The 23765-nt window shown below is 34.3% G+C and overlaps 1 protein-coding gene across 2 annotated transcripts in view; it reads left to right on the top strand.

Annotated features, from left to right (window-relative positions):
- Positions 1-23765, top strand: part of LOC145668026 (trypsin-1-like) — a 103483-nt gene that overhangs the window by 54878 nt on the left and 24840 nt on the right. Inside the window, exon 5 of one of the 2 annotated variants that reach the window (XM_081735494.1) lies at positions 12373-12486. The exons of the other annotated variant lie outside the window; for it this stretch is intronic. Within the exon in view, the coding sequence (XP_081591620.1) occupies positions 12373-12486 (114 nt within the window). The remainder of the gene's footprint in view (positions 1-12372; positions 12487-23765) is intronic. 2 annotated transcript variants of the gene reach the window in all.

Genomic DNA, 23765 nt, shown 5'->3' with positions numbered 1-23765 from the left:
TCATCAAAAAATTTGTTCAGTTACAACAAATATATGAAACAAGAATTTCTTTTAAAAATAATGTACTAAATGTGATAAATGTGTGCTAGTGCAGAAAGCAGAAAAATTCTGTACTTCATGATAAAGTACTTATTAATCATATGTTACCAAAAGTGTGGTTATAGATTAAAATATTAGTGTTAGCTTCATATACAGGAAAGAGCAAACATTGTACTCATATTTGTTTATGATTTCACATTGTTGACAAAGAAGGGATCGTTTGGATGAAGAACACAGTCCTCGTTAAACCGATGAAAATATTTTGTACATTGAACTCAATCAGTTGAATTGTTTTTGCACAATAATTTTCGGCAGGTAGCACAATATATATTTTTTTTTTTGAGTTTTCTAATTTTTGTTACTGCGTTTTGCAACATTTTTATGTCTGTGCATTCTTTTATGTGTCATTATCTTTTGATTTTTCTATGTTACTATTTTTCTGTGCAGATGTTAAAAGTTTGGCACTATTGTCTTTCGCTTTACAGTACCACATCTCATTTTCTTGGATGGACCTATAGCCGCCAAATATAATTAACTTTTCTTCTAGTGCGTGTTCATCTTCTTTAGTAAATGTTGTATATTCACCAAAATGTTTCTTGCAGGTAACTTACAATAACCTGTCACATAATGTATCCGAGGAACTTGAAAAGCTCTTGAAGCAGTAGCAAGTAACACTGCATTCTTTACGGCTTCTATGGCTACAGACATTTTGTTGAAATCCCAGGAGCATCTCATGCAAAGGAAAAAGGATGCAGATATTTTATTTTCTATATGTGAATACTAATGTAGTATTTTTGATATATAGTTATTATAAATCATAACGAATGGGGGGGGGGGAAGCATCTGTCTAAAGTGCCCTAAATATGTGTCGAAAGTAACCCGAATATAAATGTTGCACTTAACTATATTTTTGCAAGTTAGAAACACTGCACACTGATGAACCAACTAGGGGTGTTAACCGGATTCGGTTCGGTTTGTAGTCTAAACCGAATCAATCGGTTTGGACTTCAAACCGGTCCGGTTCGGTTCGGTTTGGGAACGGTTCGGTTCGGTACGGTTTGGGAACGGTTCAGTTCGGTTTGGAAACGGTTCGGTTCGGTTTTGAAACGGTTCGGTTTAAGAACTGTTGGGCCCTTTCTGAGGACTGTTTTGTTCGGTTTCAGTTCAATATTTGAAATCGACAGAAATGCAGTTTGCATTATTAGCAACCGTCCACCCAGACATTATAATAAGGGTGAATGTTACGTTCTTCGGCATAACTTTATTCAGATTAAAATTATTTCGATATTACTGAAACAATTTAGGGGTCGTACTTGTATGGGTACTTTTACTGATGCTTTGAATTTTGGAATAAAACTCTTAATATCAGTTGGAAGACAACTTTACGGCATGGGCGGATTTAGGAGATGCCGTGGTAAAGGTGGCAGTTACTTGAAGGGTGGATGCTATTCCAGGAGAAGCTACGTTTAGAATGAAACATTAAATTCGTCTTGAAATTACTGGGGGGGGGGGGGGCATGATTTACACCTGTATGTGGAATATATCGTGGTGTAATATTATCAGGTAACCAAGAAAATTTATGCTGTTTTTGACGAAAGGTGTGTCGTTTATGAGTTATAGGCTGCCGAAAGCGTGGGAAAACGAACTTTAGAGTTAAATATTGCACAAACTACTGATTGTAGACGTGATGCGGCATGATATCGACATAATATCCTAACCTGCTTTATCGAAATTTGCAGTTTTCAGATTTGTGCAATGGCGACACAAGGAATTCCTTGATATTTTATGACGTAAATTGAGTGGACAACAACATGTAAAGGACATTTCACTGCCTGGAAATAATACTACGTGGCAGGTCAATACTCATACACGAAGATAAAAGATGGCGGATGAAGTAAAAATTACTGTGTGTGCTTGCATACCGCCTCAAAAAGTACCTTTACAACTACAGTAATTGAACAAGAACTACAGACAAATAAAGAACGCGTAATAATAATAATAATAATAATAATAATAATGATAATAATAATAATAATAATAATAATAATAATAATAATAATAATAATAATAATAATAATAATAATAATAATAATAATACACATAACTGTTTTAGCACATTCATTTCGATTAGTACATCACACAAATGCAACTACAGTACGTTTTTTTCAATAAATGATCTAAACTGACGGATGTGAAACAAAATATTCCTCCATTCAGGATATTTATACGTACTGTAACAAGGGCCGATATTTCTGGATCCAAATCGTGTAACGGGACTGCATACAAAAGGTAGTTGTAGGGAGCAAGGTACAGAGGTGAGTCTTTGTTTACGTGGAAAGAGGATGGTTGTCAGAACGGACACTGCAAAAGGTGTTCAAAGTTTCAACTCACCACTTCAATGCAAAGGTTACAGATGCGTCGAAGGGAAAGACGCTGCGAAGGCGTTGAAACACTCTTGCCGTTTCCTGAATGCTCCACGCTGCAGCAACAATTCGAGCAACCAAATCCTCCTCTGATTGCACAGGCGTCGAGCAGATTAGTTGTTTTATATAACCCCAGGAAAAGAAATCTAAGTGGTTAAGGTCGGATGAGCAAGGTGGCCAAGATATCGGTCCTTCTCTGCCATCCATTTGTTCAGAAAGGACGCGTTCGACAATTTCGCACCTCCACAGCAAATGTGCTGGAGCACCGTTGTGCATAAACCACATGTTTCGATGAACAGCCAGTGGCACAGTCTCTAGTAGTTCAGGTAGAATCTCTTTCAAAAATATCCAATACTTCTACCCGGTTAGGCATTGTGGTAGTAGGTACGGTCTGATGAGAATTATCGACGATTCATGCCAACACATTCACAGAACACCGTTCCTGATGGGCACGAGTTGACATTCCATATGGGTTTGCCTCAGACCACAAATATTGAGTGTGAGTGTTCATCACTCTATCATGGGAAAACATAGCCTTATCTTTGAAGAGAATACGAGACATGAAGCGGGATATATTAGCATGGTTCGCGTAACCACTGGACAAACTCCCGCCTACGTGGATGGCGTGTAATGCATGCACCTTTGGACATGGAAGTATTACATCTGATTTTTGTGAAGCATGTTCCGAATCTGCCGATGATGGGTGTTAATTTCAGCAGTTACTACCCGTGTGCTGGTGGACGGTTTTCTCTGATCTCAAGCAAGAATTTCCTCCTCAAAAGCCACAGTCCATACGGTTCTGTTTCGTACAGCATCAGGCCTGTGTGCTTCCAGTAATCCTGTTTCTTGTAATCTTCGATGTACACCTGAAAAAGGTTTCGTGGTGTGGAATTCTAAGATTAGGAATCTGTTGTCTGTACACCGTTGTGCCAGATCAATGTCTGCCAATTTGAATTGAATTGAATTTCTCTTTATTTCAGCGGGCGAGGTTCAGAGGCTGCTCTGCCACCTAACCCTTGTCATCATTACAAAGAAAAGAAAGAAAAAACAAAGACACAAATAAGGTATAAGATACAAATAACAGCAAAACATGGTACATCCAATAATACTAAGGATAAACAAAACACTCAGTAAATGTAAATGTAAAAAAAAAGAAAAGAAAAAGAAAAAACTAATACTGTTAGTCCAATTTCATACTGTAGTAAACTTTTCTTGTGTCCCAATGCTTTGTCTCTGATCTCTAAATAATAATGTTTGCAGTTATAATTTAAATGAATTGTATGGTTTGTCAGTGATTGACTTTGGTAGGGACTTTCAGATTGTTACTGCCGAAATCGAAAATGCCTTCTCTGTTATTTTTCAAGAATGCCGGGGCATATTCAGTTTATTACTTCCTCGGGTATTGTAACGGTGAATTTCTGATGTACATGTTAATTTATGATGAAAGTAAGGTGGTGTTTTATGTGAATCTATTTTGTATAGTAAACAACAGTATCGGAGATATCGTCTTCGGGACATGGTTAGAATATTGTTTTCATTAAGTACCGGCAGAATATGCTGAGACTTTCTGTAATTGACAGAGAAGCGTATAGAGTAATTCTGTATTTTCTGAATTGCTCTAGTATTTTGAGTGGATAGAAAGCTACCATATATTGAATCGCAGTAATAGAACAGAGGCAAAATGAGAGTGTTAACAAGATATAGTCTTGTTTCTTGCGACAAATAGCCTTTTAATTTATAAAGCTGTCGTAAGATGCGCTTAGCTTTAATACACTGTTCAGATATGTGTTTATTCCAGCTAAGCCCTTGGTCTATTATTAAGCCTAGATCTTTTACAATTTCTCACGTGTGTACTCCTCCATTACCTCTGTAATCACACTCGTTGGCCGAATGGTGATGAAATTAAGAGAAATTAAAGTGGGAAATGGTAGATGTTTCCTCGCCATTGTGTTCACTGTCCAGAATCGAAGATAGCGAGATTGCAACTTAGTGCAACTCTTCTGTCAGAGAATGATATTTATGCGTACGATTAGTAAATGTACAGAACCTACATCGCGACGGAGAAGATACCACACCCAGAGCCGTAGCGACGGGGAAAGGGCGCCGAACAAGCAATAAGAAAAAAGAAGTGTTGAAAATGAGTAAACGATGTGGTGCCCCGTAAAATTTGGCGCCCTATTAAATCAATATTGTTGTCAGTTTGCAAAGAAACAGATTTGTTAAAAATTTTCTTGCTCGCTACGCTCGCAATCCAAACGTTTCAGTAAAACTCACAAGAAGTTTTTACTTATTATTTACAGTAATTACATAATGATTTGTTAACGATGTGATATACAAGGTGCCGAGTATTGACTTACATTGTACGTAGGAGCGTTTTCAAAATCAGAAACGGTCAAAGTCTGTAATATGTGTTCGGCGTTTTGAGGATGATGAGTCTGGTTAGTTAATCACGCTTTTCTTTTAATATTAATCACAACGGTGAGAATGAAAGTATGAAAAATGAGAGAAATGAAGACACACATGCAAGCTGTTATTTGAGCGGGAATATTAAAAGTGAAGGTAAACAAGGAGAATAATAACATTTTCGAATTTGAAGCAGTTGTAGAATGGGGGCTTAACAGGTTAGAACTTAACCCAACGAATTTCATCTTTTTCAAAGACTGATCACAAACAGTGATTTTTTATTCCGTTGACATATGAAATTATATATATATATATATATATATATATATATATATATACTGCAATGAGTACTTTCAGGCTCTTTCCTATTTTATTCTTTTGTTATACACAAATCTGCTAACTGGTCGTATGTTACTAGTGAGTTAAAGATTAAATTCAGCTCCATGTGGACACAGCTGAATTTGCTTTGACGGAGTTCGCTTAAGTTTTGGTTAGCCAATAGTAAACAAAACCACGTTTCAAACCCTTTGGACAGTTTAGTTTGTCAAAGTTCTACGGACAGTTCTGAACGGTACGATTCGGTTCGGTTCGGTTTGGGATCGGTTCGGTTCGGTTGGGGAACGGTTCGTTTCGGTTTCGGTTAACCGTTCCAAACCGGTTTAAGTGGCAAACCGAAACCGCGGTTTACGCTTTCAGGAACCGTCCACCCCTAGAACCAACTACCTATGATTGCACAACTTTCAGCTGTATATTGTCCACCATGAGTGCTGAACAACACAAATTTTACTTCTAAACAAGAGCTTAACAAAACATGCTCAAATTTTACAGTAACATTCACTTCTCACATCTCTCTTACACCTTACCTTACCTCAAATTTTACAGTAACATTCACTTCTCACATCTCTCTCACACCTTACCTTACCTTATAAACCTTTCTCGTCAAATTATTCTACTCATTTTTAAACTTTTACAGATATACATTCCATACACCCCACAGTTTCACTTACTAGGGATGATTCCATACTGGGACCAAGTATTTGGAGGAAGCCTATATATCGTCTGAAAGCTCTTGCCATGAGAACTATAAAACCGTTTTCCAATCACGGGCAAACCCGCAACTTGACCCTATAAGGATCTGCTTTGTTGGTTTTGTGACCCTATGTAAGGCATATTCGACAGAATAAAAATGAATGTTTAGATGTATCACGCAAAAGCGCCTGAGCCCATCATGTTCTGTTTTGGCTCATTGCTAGAACGTGATTTGGGTAAGGGTTTGATGATATCACTTTGCACCCTGACGCACCCACTTGGTCAGTGTTGCCAACGAACTGTAAGTTCAATGTGGAAGATGGTTTCTGTACTACTGTATGTAAATCCATGAAACGTAGCATAAACATCGTTAGTCATTGGAGAAAATATACTGTAGACGTACGTATTCCTCTCCCAAGTACTCCAGTTTGTCAGTGTTGCCAATCATTTTCTTTAAAAATGAGAAGGTAAAAAACAGGTTCCCTACAATGAAACGTTTATACGCCAAACTTGGCAGAAACATCACACAACACTGTAGCAAAAAGACCTTGAGTATTACAGTTTCCCAACCATCCTAGGCTGTTAGTGTTGCCAACTAAGTGTAAACATCATAATGATGCAAATGGTTGCCATTGACCGAACATACAACAAATGTGACAGCTGCAGTATTGGACAATGGAAAACGTAATGTGAATGAATGTCTCCCTCTCAAAAAAAAAAAAAGAAAAAAGAAAAAGAAAAAGAAGAGTTTGGCAGTGTTGCCAATCAATGCGAACATTCAAAATTTTCACATGAATCGACAGCATTGGCGGATATAATCAGACTGCAACCCATACTAGATGGTAGTATGTTGTGTAAACCCATAAGCATTCATAGTGACAGTGTTTCCAACCATTCTAAAATACATTTTCTCGAGAAGTTGCCTGACCATTGCAAGCATAGAGACAAAACTTGAAATAAACATTCAACACAACAGCAAACATACTGTGGTTGGTACCATTCCCCAAGCGCCTGTCTGTCAGTATTGCTAACGTTTTCAATATGAAAGTTCTTCAAATAGCAGTATACGAGCGTAGCGGAATTTTTATATTGTCTAATAATGTGACCATGTGGCTGAACATATATCATGGAACATGACTTGACCATGCAGGAACGAACGGGGCTGGTTAGAAGCTCATATAGAAAGAAAGGGTTGGATGAGTCATGCATACATCTGGTCATAGAAGCTTCGTTATGGCATGGTAAGGCAACCTTTCGAGAAAATGTATTTTAGAATGGTTGAAAACACTGATAACCTAGGATGGTTGGAAGACGGTAATACTCAACGTCTTTTTGCTATAGTGTCGTGTGATGTTTCTGCCAAGTTTGGTGTATAAACGTCTCATCGTACGGAACCAGTTTTACAACTTCTTATTTTTGCAATTGGTTGGCAACATTGACAAACTGGAGTACTTGGGAGAGGAATACGTCTACAGTATACACGAACATTACACATTCCAGAAATATTAATTGTCAATTTAGGTGCAAGATCGGTCAAACCAACATCCACATATCTAGGTTCACAACAGAAATAATAAAAAAAAAACTGCAAAATAAATCTCGATTTCTACTAAAAATTTACAATGCAACTGTTGACGATGTGTGAGAGAAATATCTGCACATGCAGTGTTAAGTGCTTGCTTACCTAGTAGTTAGTCTGGATCACCAAGAATAATATGATGTTGATTATATAAACAAGTCAGTTATTAACATATGTCGTACGGATATTAATAATGAAGATATAGATTGTTTCAGACAAGATTATAATGAGGATGTCAGATGTATGAAGTTAGATTAAAGGTTCAAAATAAGTCAATATTAGTGAGTTTATGACATAAGTTTGAATGAAAGGTTTGTGATTATAATACTTGGGAGAATAAATTGATCTAAATACGAAATGGTAATGGTTTTGAATATAGAACAAAGCACGTAAGAGTATAATAATATTTTAAGATTTTAACAGCAACATACAAATTGAAAATTTCATTCTTCTAGTTGCCTGTGTAAAAATATTGTCAGAACATATGGGAAAACTTTAAAGTTGTGTTTCTCATATTTAAGTCTTCGTTGATTTCATTACTACTGCACCCAGGTTCGAAATTTTTGAAATGAGGTAAAAGAGTTGTATTTAGCAGAGCGGTAGAATGCTGAATTCATAATGAAAAGGTTGGAGGTTCAAGTCCTGATTGCGAAAGGCAAAATATTTTTGTGATTTAAGTATTGGAGTAATCATGTTTTCTTTATCTTGTAATTCTATATGGAGACGTAAGGATGCTCGAGAAGACTAAGTATATTAAAATTAAGATAAGAAAGAAATTGCATTAGCAATTTAACCATATTCGTGCTATAGGAAGTTTTTAAAATTTTCGATTTCTAGATCTTCCTGCTCGTCCCTTACTTACCTTGTGAATCGAGTATAATTGCTTCGTAATCGAATAGATATTACAGATATTGCAGACGTTATCTCTCTTTCTTTCTCTTTTATCTACCTCATCTTTGGAGATGAATATTCTGACAGATAGACTACAGAGTCTATTTTCAAAATTAAAATGTCTACCTCATTCAAAATTAAAATGTCTAAATCAACCTCTAATACATATTGTAGTGTTTGTACTGTAGTTAAAGTATCAGATAAGAAATCGAGAAACTGAAGATCCAAATTTTTCTCAGGGATGATATCGCAACGATGCTGCGAATCGAGTTCTAACTACTTAAACTTGCTCCATCATTCTCTAGTCAATATATAAACAAACATAACACATATTCCAGTGGAAACTACTTTTCCTAGATGTAAGTCGTGGTCACATATTCTGCAAGGCAATGTAAAAGCATTTCTGATCGTCATAGTACAGTATAAACTAAAATCTCCGTAATCTGAATAACATTTGAATACCCTGACATATACTTTGCATTTGACATAATATATAGCTTAAGGAAAGTTATAATTTTCAATACGAAATAAACGAAATTTTAAACATTGTAGAAAACAAATTTCCTTACAAAACACTGCAAGATTTGAAGAGTAAATGAATCTCATAGTTATAACGAATGTGTTTTATAGATAGAAAGACGGAAAAGGAGTATTTTTGTTTTTAGTTTTACCAGCTAGCTACAGTATATGGTATCAGGTCCAAATAACCTCATACTAAAATGTTTTTTCTCATTAGACGAAGATAAATGAATGACTTACATCAGGCACTTATCCACTCATACTTCAACTAAATTTGTAGTTATATTTTATTCAAGAGTGATTTTACACTTCGTTTCAAATCAAATATAACCCTCACCGATCCAACAGCGCTTTCTTATTTTGATCGCAAGGTTGACTCTAAACAATTTCAAATATGCTCGTGATTAGCGATTGTGAAAGAAACGTATAGTGGAATTCTCTTTTATGAATCATTACCATATTCAGGAAATTCCCAAGGGGTCGGATGCTGTGCCGTCAAGAAATTTTCGAGGAGAGTTTGCCTGAAAGTAATGTATTAACTTTAATAGAGAATATTAAATATATCATTTGAATATTAACTCTGGTGTGATCATTAATACTATGTCACTTAGATGTCATTTTCGAGCTTTGTGACCGTGTTTCCTTTTCGTTTCCTTTTTTTAAAAAATATAAAAAAGAGTTATTGTTCGAGCTTCTTAACTCATTTTGAGCACAGAGCCAATGTTAGCGACAGACCCGTACGAATATTTTGAAGAACATTTGCATATTTACTTTAAATTGACGGACCACAAAGAATGGGTAGCTTTGGTAGTAAAGACAGTTCGAGGGAAAAACAACGAACATTTCACCAATCAACAAGAAGCAAGAAGTGTCTTAACTATCGTAATAAAAAGAATTTGGAGGTGAATCATTCCATTAATTTTGAAAGTATGTCAACATCCCAATATAACCGACAATTATAAGGTATATTAATATAATTTTCTAAAAATTGACCATTATTTCTGAGGAATTGTAACTCTTACTAAGATGGATTTAATATGACATTTTTGCTCTTTCAAATTGGTCGAGATAATTTTCTTCGCAAAGTAGCCGTTTCTGAGAGATTAACCCGAAACCAAAAAAAAAAAAAAAAAAAAAAAAAAATGAAATCTTTAAGTTTTACGTCCCACGGTTATGCCGGTTAGGCTAAAGGAGACGGTGATAATGAGATATGAGTGAAATGGTGGAATGAAGAAAGTGGGAGGAAACGGGAGAACCCCGAGAAAACCCACGAGCATGGTGTTTGTCCACCACAAAGTTCACTTGACGGGGGCTGGGATCGAACCCGGGACCCCAAGCACCAGAGGTGAACGCTCTACCACTGAGCCACCGCGCCCCCTAACCCGAAACCAGATGAAACTACTGTTTGGTTCGCCATTTTCATAATATAGCGGTCTTAATACAAGTGGAATCAATGAGGATTTTTACTATGTTAATGAGCAAGATAATTGCAACAATTATGTAAAGAGAGAAGGTAAATTACTAATTATGTCCACGATCGATACCTATTTCTACGTGTCTAATATCGAAAGATGTAAAGAAACTTATTTATTCAAGAAACTTGTATTTCAGCATATAACTTTACCAACTTCCAATACCTTGAGCTTCATTGCAAGATATTTCAATTTGAGCCATTACTTTATTTATCACAAAATACTCATAAGTGGAAAAAAGGCAGAGACGGCATGTTTTATTACGATTTTGACTCGACATACCGGCTATCTAAATATTGAAGTACAGTAAGGGTATGCTGAATAAAAGATTTCACTTCTATTTATATGTTGACTAAAAGCCATTGGAGAGCTTCTCTGTAGTTACAGGGGTTACATGGAAAGACCGTGATCCCCTGCCAACTTTTTTCTGAAAAAATAAAAATTTCCTTATGCTGTATTATAGAGAATTATACACGAAAATGCTCAAGTACCGAGCTCTTATATTAACAACTTCCTTGGGGAATATTCCCGGATCCCCTACTTGACTGAGGGGTATTTCAAACCGCCAGAAGATCCGCCTCCTCACAACAGACAACCTCTAAATTCACCCATGATCAAAACATGACATTTATATGCATAAGACAAGAAGACACACACACACTCACAGAGATAAGAAAGAAAAAAATCATTATGGCACATCAAAATGTAAACTAAAGCCTGTGACAAACATCTTGGCATTTCAGCTAAACGAATAAAACGCAAGCTCTGAAGCGACGTTGCCAAGTGGTAAAGGGGTGTGGCTATGATTAAACAGAGGAAATACAGCGCGATCACGTGGCAGGGGATAGACATGGATGTGTACAAAATAAACGTGGCAATACCACAGGCCACTCACTTGCTAGCAGCATTTAAAAGGAACTTGGAGCACCGCCTTCAAATGCCAAGATGTCACGCCGTTTAGATGAATTTCTTTAAAGGCATCTCATTTTAAAAACAAAAGGTAGGGAAAAGATAACAAAAATGTCGGTGTTCTCAACTTAGAAATTATTTTTACATAAGAAATGAATTCTTTTACGTGTAAAGCAATTCATCAGTTACTGTGTATAAAAATGGATTTGTTAAAGGCATTTTATAATTTACTTTCCACTGATGGTATACCTTGATCACTGAAAAACAAAGGACGGTATGGTATATCACCGCATACCGTCTCACTTCGACCACTGCTCATAAGATTTGTCTCGTTCTCTTCGAAATTTTCAAGTATATATCTCGTAGTTATTGGTAATTTCATAGTTCATATAGTCTATTTACTTATAACACTAATGACACTTTATACTCTCTGTTTTAATTTAAACTAAAGATACCTATTTTATTATTATATACAAAAGTAATGTAATTTTCATTATATTGAGGTTGTGCAGATGATCGAAGGCAAATTTCAGTAACTTATATTTACATGACTCAAAGTTCTTTAAATTGATTGCTGTTTGTAAGTTTGTAATATATATATATATATATATATATATATATATATATATATATATATATATATATATATATATATGCATACATATAGTGAGAAGAAAGTTTAGAGTATTGTGGCATTTTCTGTTCTGGAAAATGTCTAGTCACGGCGTACGTTGGCATTAAGAAGATGTGCTGCACGTAACATTCAAACTACTAATATTTAATTTAAAATTACAAACGTTTAACAATATAATCAATTAGCAGATGAAGCACTAAGCATTGACTAAGTGACATACAAAAAGTTGTAACTCTTTTGCATGGAAGTCCATGCACCGAGCATACAAAAGTTATTGAAGCCGTTGTAGACATTTCGGAAAAAAAAAACTTTAAAAATATTAGTATTAGTAAGTTGTTGACACTGAAATCAAAACAAGGGATGAAATTAGATCTATTTCTTCGAGTCTTAATGTATTCCAATAGAATGTTCCAAAATTTCAAATTTTAAATTTGTCTTAGAGTGTATTTTAAGATGTTCAATTTATTCTTATAGGTAAAAGAACCATTTTATTTCTCTAAAGAAATTCAACCAATTTCATTACCTTCTCCTGGAGAGGAAGTTTCACCTGGAACCAAAGCTATTGTCAGTGGCTTTGGAATTTCTAGCGTAAGTAACTCACACAAGATATTATAAAACAATCAAAAACATACGTTGTATTCGTTAGACAAGAAAATGTAAATTTTTAAAGAGGAAGATAAAGAAAATTATAATTAGGTTCTTAATACGCCTCTGCAATGGCGCTTTACTTAATGGTGGACGATACTGCCCGTATAAAAATGTGGAGGTTGACAGGAATTGTATGACTCGCTTCATCTCACTTATCTCTATTTCGAATCATGTGACCTGGTCACATGTTATGACGTCATCTAGGGACATGTTCTTTGGTCCCCTGTTTCAGGTGCCATGGCTCTGGATCCTGGGTATTGGCTCGTATAATCAAGCTATATTTTGGCAGTAGTAACCAAGGTCTACGACCCCGAGATTAAAGTCTTAGAACCTTAAGAACATGCATTCTTTCTTATGCTAAAGACTTATGAATTACAGAAGTAATAATAATAATAATAATAATAATAATAATAATAATAATAATATATATATATATAGTTTAAAGCTTTATAACTCAACATAGGTACCTTGATGTAGACCTTGATGTAAATTTCACTGACCGCGGTGGCTCAGTAGTAGTGAATTCTCCTCTGATGCATTTGATCTCTAATTCGATCCCAGTTCGCGGCAAATGAGCTTTGGGTTAACAAACAGCGTGTGCATTGGTTCTTCCGTCTTCTTTAGCCCACAGAGTATAACCGTTGGAAGTAAAACTGAAAGTTTTAATATCAGTTTGAAATTTTCGCCTATATACTTACCTAAAATTACTAAAAATTGCAGAGTGTTATGACTCATTCGAACTGTATTATAACTTACTGTAGAATGAAAATATAGGACGACGGACATTGCCAAAATCGAAATTTGCAAAGTTTTGGTACTCTGAGTTATGATTTCATTCTTCTGGGACAGGTGCATCGGTGTCGTAAGGTCACTTCTCTGAAATATTCGTAATGGTCTCTTAAAACAACTAAAAGTAATGAGGGTACATTGTGATTCATTCAAACTACATTAGTTTATGGTAGTCCCTTGAAAAATAGGACTAGCCTACATAATTTGGATGGTTCTTAAAATCAAAGTTGTCAAAAGTACTTAAGTCCAAATTAGGTAGATTTTCGACTTCTAAGACAAGGATTTATTGTTTCATCTTGGACAGCGATTAAGTAGATTGATCTTTGGAAGAAGAACATGATTTTGGCAATTTGGATGTGAAACGCCAAGATGAAATGTTTAGGTAGGGGTACCTGATTGCAATAATTTGTTATTTTAGCAAGTGTCTATGGGACCTTTTTATATCCTGAGATTGGTGTTTTGACGGGACAATGTTGTACTTTTAGGTATTGTGTAATTTAGAAGGGTACCTTAAGCTTCAAACATGATGTACTTATGGGACCAGATTTTTGAACTATAATTTGGGAGGGGTACCTTGGAATGGATTCTTTAAAAAAAATGGACACTAGGCATCTCTTATCTTTGTGGTGTAATGTGTGCCCCTAACCTAACCCGGAGACTGATAAGCTTTCTCCAATAACCTTTCATCAAATTCTTGATTTTAAAATGCAATTAGTAAACAATGTTATACAGGTACGAATGGTAAATGTAAAATTTTATACCTGAGAAGATGGTATAAATTATTTTCACTATTATATTACTATCCTCTCAAGGGGAAAGACAAAGGTTCGAATCTCGGTAAAACCTTATGTAGCTCGGATTCCACATTGAGTTGTGGATTCACGTCTCTCATAGACTCACTGCTGAAAAGAACACTATTATCGTCTTAGCAATAACGATGCTACAGGAAAGACAATGGAAACGGGCGTCCTGTGGTGTCGCCATCCACCCGCCGACTGTCCAGAAAACATATATTCTAGTGTAGTCAAGCGAAATGAAAGTGTTACTTATTTATTATTATTATTATTATTATTATTATTATTATTATTATTATTATTATTATTATTTATTTATTTATTTATTTATTTATTTATTTCCAGACCAACAGGCTATATAACCCAATTACAGTGTCCGTTACATGTATAACACATTCACAGATTCATATTATAATACACTTTCCTGCATACAAGAAAAGTGCCACCCAAAGATGTCTATGGCGCTCTATTTGCCCCCTAATCAATTGAATCTCCCATCTGTAACCCCTCTGAATCGTAAGAAAATCATTTCACAAGGTCTTGTTGACAAATATAATACTTCGTTTGTTTGTTTCTTGTTATACATTTTGGAATGGCAAAATTGTAACTTCTGAGGAAATTGTTGAAGAAATACCGGTATTTACATTGTTCCTATTATAATTATCGTGTATCATACCGATTTCCGCAAGAGGAAAGGTATCTAATTCGAACGATGGTCGTATTGCATTTATACTAATCACTTCTTATATAAAAATTGTGTTGGAAAAGAACATTTTGTCTCAATTTATTAGCCAATCGATCAATAGAGCACAGTAATAACTACGGCACAATCTATCATACAAAAATCAGAGTAATATCGACTATGCGTAAGTAGGATTTTTAATAATATCAGGTTGCTTAGAAAATATTGAGCATTTCAGGGTCAAGGTTGAGAATACATTTCTTCACTTTTGAAAGTAATATAATGCAACCACTAAAGCACCATTTCATTCGGTAACATGCTGCTATTGATTCTTCATAATCTCGTCGCTTTAGAACTTAGGTTCTTTCGGCTGAGTAAAGTGGCACATGGTTTTTACGGGTTTCGTTTCTAATTAATCCTTTGTTTCCCAAAGAATGAATTTATGAAGAGGAAGAGAACAACAAACTTTCAACGTCAATTGGCTATACAGTTTCAGCGCGAATGAAAATCCTGGAAATAATTAACACTCTTGTCTTTAGATGGATTGCAAAGTTCATACTAAAAGATGGTTTTCTTCTAAATCCACTAGGCTGCGCGGAGAAAAGTATATATAAGACTAACATTCAGACGTATAGTTTTTATTTTCTTTCTTCCAAGAAAGACAAATTTCAATCGCGGGTGATAAGTAAGTAGTGAACACGAATCAGGATAGTAATTTAGTTAGCTATAACATAAATCAGAAAAATTCAGTTAGCACTCAAAGAAAACCAACTGTTTCTTCAGAAGATCAATATCTATGGACGAGACCAATATCTGTTAATAATAAAAGGCTCTTTGTTCTTTTCCCTGTATGTTTCTTTAGGAAGCATGAAAGAAACAAAATATATTTTCGGAGGGTTTAATTATTCTGTGTGGTTTTGTTTCTTCGTCAACTATCTGTACCTTGTTGGCTGTCACTAAACGTGATTTAAAGTCACAACTTGTGCGTTTGTTTAGAACATCTTTTCATTTTTCTTCTGTTTGCTGTTTGATAATGTGCGTCTGAGGTGTCAGAAGTGAGTATAGAAACCAGGGCGATTCAGTTTCTATTCACCATTACATTTGTAGATTGTTGGAATATTTAAAATATTTGATGTGTCGTCAGTGATGCCAAATCTTGGGAAAAATCCCATTTCGTGAGATTTTTGGGCCTTAATTTTCAAGAATGGGATAATGAGGTTTTTCATGAAATTGGCCACATATAGGATTTTCCCCTCACCTACAATACATTTCTCAAATTATGGAAACATGAATGTGGTTGTTCCTTGTATTGTCCTATTTTCACAACAGTTTTGTCTAGCTGTTGCAACCACACGCTGTCGCAATTCGCCGCCAAAAGAACACATCAACACGTAATGCATTTGTTTAGGAGCAGAAAACTCAATTACAGAGTTCGGGGATGAAAAGTCAAGGGAGGTAATGTTATGTTCAAGCGCGTCCGCGAAACAAGTGCTCTTTCGTCTATTTCCCGTGTTACACAAAAGAGCGCGTCCTCGAAGTCCTGACTGCTCAATTTTTGTTTAAATCTGTTATTAATATGGAAGAATTGGAACTTTTTGGAACATTTAGACTTACATTGAGAAAGGTGAAGTAGTTAGGGTTGGTTACTTCTGGCACATTTCCCCCCTTCTAATATTTTTGACCAGCACAGAAGGAACCAGCTAATTATCAAAGTTACACGGCGCAGAGTATTCCCCTAACTACAATGTTAAAGTGAGATTGAATATGCTTTTATGACATTTAAAATCATAAAAAACTTACATCTAAAAGCTTACATCTAAAACTACTTACATCTAAAACTACTTACATCTAAAACTACAATTCTTCTAACTTATAATGACCCCATGGTAAGGTATTGATTCCATCCTTTAAAACACATCTCTTATCATCCACACAACTTAAAGCTAACTTATTTACTTCTATACTCTACAAATCGTGCTTATAACTTCTAATCAAGTTCATCTTCTTATAATATTCTTTTTGATTGAACAAGCAGTCTTCATAATCGTTAAATGATAGTTCTTTACTTACAACATTTTTCTTAACTCCTTTTGCTTTCTTACAACATTTATATTTTTCGAACCTGATTGAGTACATTTTTGATCTTAAACCCACAAACTCTTCTATTATTGTACCTTTAATCTCATCCTTCATCTTACCAAGTATTTTCTTATTGACCTGTGGTATCTTATATCTGTTATCTTTAGAGTAATCACTCGTGTCGAAGTAATCAATGTAATTTTTCATGTCCTCATACACATCTTCTGTTTGAATATGGTATATATAGCTATCAGTATCTGTATAACATACTTCTATTTTGTCTTGGTATTTTGGCTTCATCACATTATAATGGAAGTCGTACATTAAATATTTTGACAAATCTAGAATTGACATACCAACATAAATCGGTTTGTTAAATTGCACTTTAACCTTATTCATGTGAACTGCTACTAAATTTTCCGTAAAAACTGTAGTACTCTTATAATTCGGTTTTGCTACAAGTTTCTCGTATTTTTTCTCATCACTTACAAGTTTGATATTAACTCTCTTTCTAATATTCTCCATAGTCTTTCCAAAAACTGAATTGTTCATGAGCTTATAGAAGTCTTTTTCAAAGTCATTTGTTGCTCTAGTTCTCATCTGCGTGTTTAAATCAATATATTTCTTTAACCAATCTGATTGTTCGAACTCTATTACTCGATGTATCTTGTTAAGTTTTAATCCAAGTGAAAAACATTGTTTTAGGTTTCGATAGTGAATTACATATTTTTCTTTATCATATAGGGTTCTTAATAGCTTTGATTGTTTTGAACCAGGCGGACATATGTTTTGAGGAGCTAGTGGATAGTCTTTGTGATAGTCATGCAATTCTTTAGGATATTCAAGATCAACTTCTAATATATAACCAGTATCAGAATCATCAGGTATATTTGTGAAATCTATTTCTTCAATTTCATCTTCACTTAACCATCTAAATCCCTTATACGGTAAATATTGACTCATTGCCCACCCATACAAGTTATTGGCATCTAGATACATTAAGTAAGAATCTTCTTTATTCTTATCGTAATCTTCCATATACTTATTGTTTGCTTTCACATATCTTTTTGAACATTGACTAATCCCACCTCTTATACCTTTCTCTACCATTAATACCATATCATAATCCCACAACAATTCTAACTTTATATTCGTCATCTTTAACATTGCATCCCAAGCTAAACCTGGTGCTGTCATATACCAAGCTGGATCAAGGTCATAAGCTTTAAGACATGTTTCTCTAAAGTTCTCAAACACATCTGCTAACAATAATACATCTGTTTTCAAATATAAATCATGGTATTGTCCGAGATTCTTAATGTCAAATGTTTTCCATAATTTCTTTGCATGTTCATAATCCTCATCACTTATATGTGTGTTCATAAGCTTGTTGAAGAATGCTTCCTTTAGCGGCAATTTTCTTTCTCTAAACCTATCCCAATTGTTAACATAATCGTATGGGTAAACACCTTTTCTTATTACAAGTCGAAACTGTTCTTGATTAGGATAAAAGTGTTGGGTATGTATCATTTGTTCGCGTTTCAAGTTCGATGACAATTTGTCTAAACTAGAAGCCATAAATCTAAATGAATCTACAAATTTCAATTTAATAGTTCCAACCTTTTTACTGAATGATATGTATCTTTCCTCGTTATTAGGTATTAGATCTATTTCTTCTTTATTACATCCAAGCTCTTTTATAAACAAGTGTGAGTCATATCCTGTCAAGTTATGTATGATCACTGGTACAAACTTTGGTACTTTGACTTTTAAATTGCAGTTATTACATAGAGGTGCTACAAATTTTCCTGTTATATGATCGTGGTGCTTAACTTTATGATTTTCTTTAGTATACTCCTGCTTACAGTAATAACAACATTTAGATTCATTGAACTCTTTTCTTTGACTTTTTGTTAATGGTAATTCGTTATTTTGTTTGTATATGCTCGATATGTGTTTAGCTTCTTTTGTTAACAGTCTTATAAATTTCTTAGCAGCGTCCTTACCTCTATACAAAACAGGATTAGTTTTACTTCCATCGCTCTTTACTACATAATAACAAAATCCAGATGGCTTATGTTGTTGATATTTTTTCGTATATGGCTCGTCATCCGGATAACATTCTTTACAACCCATAACTTTATGTAACAAACATTCAAAATCGGCATAAATCACAAATGGCATTTTCATTATGTATTGGTAGTTTCTAAATTCAAGACATTTACCTTCTTCAGGCATTATTATTTTTACTGGCTCATTTAACGAACAATCTTGCTCATGTTTATTTAAAGCGTTTTGAGAGTAAAAGTATAACAAACATCTATCACATAAATATTTTCGAGCTCTCTTTTTAGTTAACTGTGTACATACTAGTCTGCTTAAATCCTTAATCCAACAATAGTGTGTTTTAACTTGGTCTTCATTTTGCTCTTTTACATATAATAAATTAACATGATTTTCTTGCTTGTTTTGTGTGTGATGTAGTATATAGATTGAATAGTCTTTATCATATGCATAAACATTTATAGAAATATTAAGTAATTTTTCAGCTCTTGGAATATCGCATAGTTTTACAGGAAAATGAATATTTTTTAATTTTTCTTGTAAGTATTTGACGGCTTGCTTGTACTTGGAAGGTCGTTGTGGATCTTTATTAACTGGGTATAGTGCAGAACAAATTGAATATAAGAAACATTTCTCATCTTCATTCTTTACATTAATTACTGCCTTTTTGTTTTGAATTTGTTTAGGTAATTCTATGTATGTTGATCCTCTATATGGTGTATATTTGACGATTGCTAGTTGTAAAAAGTTAATGTTTATAAGAGCCCAGCCAGAACCTCTAGCTTGGAACTCATCCATTCTTGTTCTTAATCTTTGTTTCATCTTAGTTATTTCTTCCTTTAGATTACTTGATCGATATATTTCCTGGTTTTCAGTGTTAAAATAGAAGTTTTCAGTTTCTTCACCTTTCTTATATGTACAACTTATATAAAGATTAGCTTTCAATGAACTATGTTTACTTAAGCTAATTTGTAATCTGTTTGATATAGCTTTAGATGTTGCAGTAATATATTGTTCAAGTGGATCTTGTGGTTTGTAATCTGTTGTAAATCTCCATGTTTCTAATCTTGATTTTAATGCATTGTTCTGCCGTTTTACATCGATTGGTATTGATTCAACTTTGATTCTTGGTTCTTCAAATACTTCTTGTTTAAATGGGAATACATTTCTAATCTGCCTTCTGCTTTGTTCATCATCATGTTGTTTAAGAAGGTCTATCAGTTCTGCTTTTCTTAATCGGGAATATCTTCTGATTCCCCTCTCTTTACATTGTCGTCTTAACTCTATTACAGTAAACTTATTATAATTACTCATCTTATTTGTTATATAGAAAATCTTCGTTAGTACTCCTCACCGGGTTATTTCAGTTCATTTTCATTTGTCCTAGTACAACGCTTAACATTGTACACCCCCTGCTATTGTCTACATATTACGCGTTGTATTAGAACACGGCTTTCATGGGATTAACCCATCAAAGTCACATATACACATTTAAAACTGAATCATTTTTGTAAGCTTACTCATCATCATCATCAGCAGCAGCAGCATCATCATAATCATCACTACCATATTTATATTCATCATCACTACTCAAATCAGATGTTTTTTGTTGCATTACTAATAACTCTTTTTCCTTTAACAGTATTTGCTTCTCTAGTAGTGTTGCTAAGAGTTTAAGATCGTGATGAATTAGTTCAAGTCTATCATGTAATAAATCAAAATCTTTCTCCATATTTGTTATATAGAAAACCAACAAAAATGAAATAAATTTTAAAAATCTAAGAATAAAAACAAACATGACTAGTGCTAAGGAAATATTATCTTACAAACCTATATTTGATTGTGTATGTAAATATTTAGATATTGGTGGTTACAATGATAAAGGCAAAATAAATTTTAGCGTGTCCATAGGTATGTTAGATCATTTGTTCAAGAAAGCCACTAAAGAAAAGAACTCATTTCTCATACAAAACATTCTCTATGCAAACGTTATGGACTTGTCTGATGAGATATTAGATTCACTGACTGATGAACAATGGCTATCTATAGGCTATGATGATTATGAGGAGGAATATAACTATGATCACATTACAGAAGACTTCATACGCAAATATCAGGAGAAAGTTAATTTGATTGAAATATGTTTATGGAAAAATTTATCGGAAGAGTTTATAAGAGAATTAGCTGATAAAGTTGATTGGGAGATTATTTCAGGAAGCCAAGACTTATCAGAAGACTTTATAAGAGAATTTGCAGATAGAGTTGATTGGAAAGAAGTATCGTATCACCAAAAGCTATCTGAAGAATTTATTAATGAGTTTATAGATAAAGTTGATTTTGATGCTATATCTTACAAAAACGAACTCTCTGAAGCCTTTATACGAGAACATGCAGATAGAGTTAATTGGTGGTACATATCTGGAACTCGTCAATTATCAGAAAACTTTATAAGAGATTACGCTGACAAAGTAGATTGGGAAATGATTTCAATGTCTCAAAATTTAACAGAAGAATTTATTGCAGAGTTCGAAGGTAGAGTTCATTGGCGTAACATTTCAACTTATCAAGACCTATCTATAGATTTTATATATATATATTTAGACATTACGTAGATTGGAGAGCCATAATAAGAAAATATCATAATAATCCTGATTTAGGTAGTATGCTGAATTTAGCGTTCGCTGTTGCAGCAGAGGGTTAATGCATAACTAATTATCTTTTATGGCTATTATACCATAAAAGTTGTATGTTTGAAAGGGAGCCAGTGCTGGTGGCCCCCAGTTGTAACCAAAACTTATTACCTTTACCTCTACAAATCTCTTATACTTAAAAACAAATCAATAACAAACTCATCGTCGTCTTCTCCTTCAATATCCACGTGACAACCATATGAAACAACACAGCTGTATTTTTCTTTGACTTTGTTTAGGAGGTTGACTGAGTTTGGGTCTTTGGTTTCTGATAACACTGACATTCTTGGGTACTTTTCTTTAAGACACTGAAGTCTTGCTTTGATGTTTCGCTGCTGAACTCTTCCAACCCAATATTTGTATGACTCGTAACGCCTAACCTGATCGTGTTTGTCTGTGTCGTACTTGTCTACTATGTCTTGAAGCTGACCAGCTGTGAGGTTCTTTTTAACGATGATCAACTTGTGTACCTTACTTGGGTCTTCTGTGTGTTCTGCTGCTATGGTCTTGAGCATTGTTATCTCCTTTGCTTGTTCTTCGTTACGTATTTTGAGGTCGGACATTAGCTGTTCTACTTTTTCAACTCTTGCTTTTAGGGCGGTTGTGTTTTGTCGAAGCTGTTTAAAGTAACTATCCATAGTACTCATATTTATTATATAGAAAATCTTTATTTTTAACTTCATTTTCGTTACCAGCTAGCCGACGCCAGATATCCCGCACCGGCTTTGATTTATGTAAGATACCCCTGGATGGTTTTGTTTAACGCTTGAAATTGTACTTTGATGGATTAAACCATAAAAGTCGTAACTTTAATTATCAGATAATAACTGATCATACAAGCGATCTATACTGTTAACCAATTCTTCTTCTGATAGTGATGTCCAAAACTCATTACCCTTACCTTTACGAATATCTAGTTCTTGCTGCATTAGGTTGAATAGCTTAATACTGTTAGGATCTCTAAACTTTTCGTATATTATTACATGATTCGGATATTTTTCTTCTGCTTCACTAAGAGGCTTGTATAGACTTCTCTTTTGGCATCTGATAGCATAATAAGGGAAAGGATCATTAGGTTTGTTCTTCTTATATATGATTAGGCAATTATCTTTTGAAACATCATTTGTATATGGTGCTGCAATTTCTTTTAAGTTCTCGTTTCGAATTCTCAATCTCTCCATTGTTTGAGCTATTTCTTCTACTCTTTTTTGCAACTCTTTATTGTTTTGTTGATAGTGTCTAAATTCCTGAGTGAAGTAATTAATAATAATTTCATTACATTTAATATAAAAATCTGGTGAAACCCATCTTGCTATATCAAGTATTAACTCTTTCGGAACATATGTTCCTCGTATAATACCTAATTGCCCACCTTTAACAATCTTAAAGTCATCCCCACGAAATCGTTGCAATGACTTTATATAAGAAATTAGCTCTTTAGATTGTTTATTTTCTAACCATTTATAAAATTTCTTTCCTCCATCTTGACACAACTTAGTAGCATTGAAATATCCTGTACTCTTATCTATAATCAACTTGAAGTCACCAAAGACGCCGTACCAATAGTTGTCTTTAATCTGTTCGTAGCAAATATCATTTAGACTAAGTGAACTATCCATAGTACCCATATTTATTATATAGAAAATTTTTATTTTTAACTTCATTTTCGTTACCAGCTAGTTTTACTGTGTAAGATGAGTTTCTGAAGTTCCTAGCTTCGGAGTAATTTTGAAGTGGTCTGACCGCTTATCTTTTCTGAAATGAGCTTGTCTTCCGATGTTTTGTTTTGTGTCATGATAGTGTATTTTTGCAACCGGAAAATCTTCCGTTCGGGAGTTTGTTTGTGTTTGTATAGCTGTATAAATATTTGCATTGTCTGAAAGTCGACCGAGGAACTTCGAAGTTTGTTGTAATACTCAATAAGCTCCTTAGAGTGTTTTCAGCCCTGGAAATATATGTTATGGGGGTATCGTTTCGTTACCCCCTTATCTCATTCGAACTATCCTTTTATGGCATAATAACCATAAAAGACAAACATTTATATTTACACTACAACATTACTTTTATATACCCAACTATTATGCGAATCATCAAACCCTAGCCATTTAACATATACTTTGT

This window comes from Thermobia domestica, chromosome 13, assembly GCF_964235325.1.
Source record: "Thermobia domestica chromosome 13, izTheDome1.hap1.1, whole genome shotgun sequence".
NCBI lineage: Eukaryota > Metazoa > Arthropoda > Insecta > Zygentoma > Lepismatidae > Thermobia > Thermobia domestica.
This window is presented reverse-complemented; position numbering and strand designations above follow the sequence as displayed.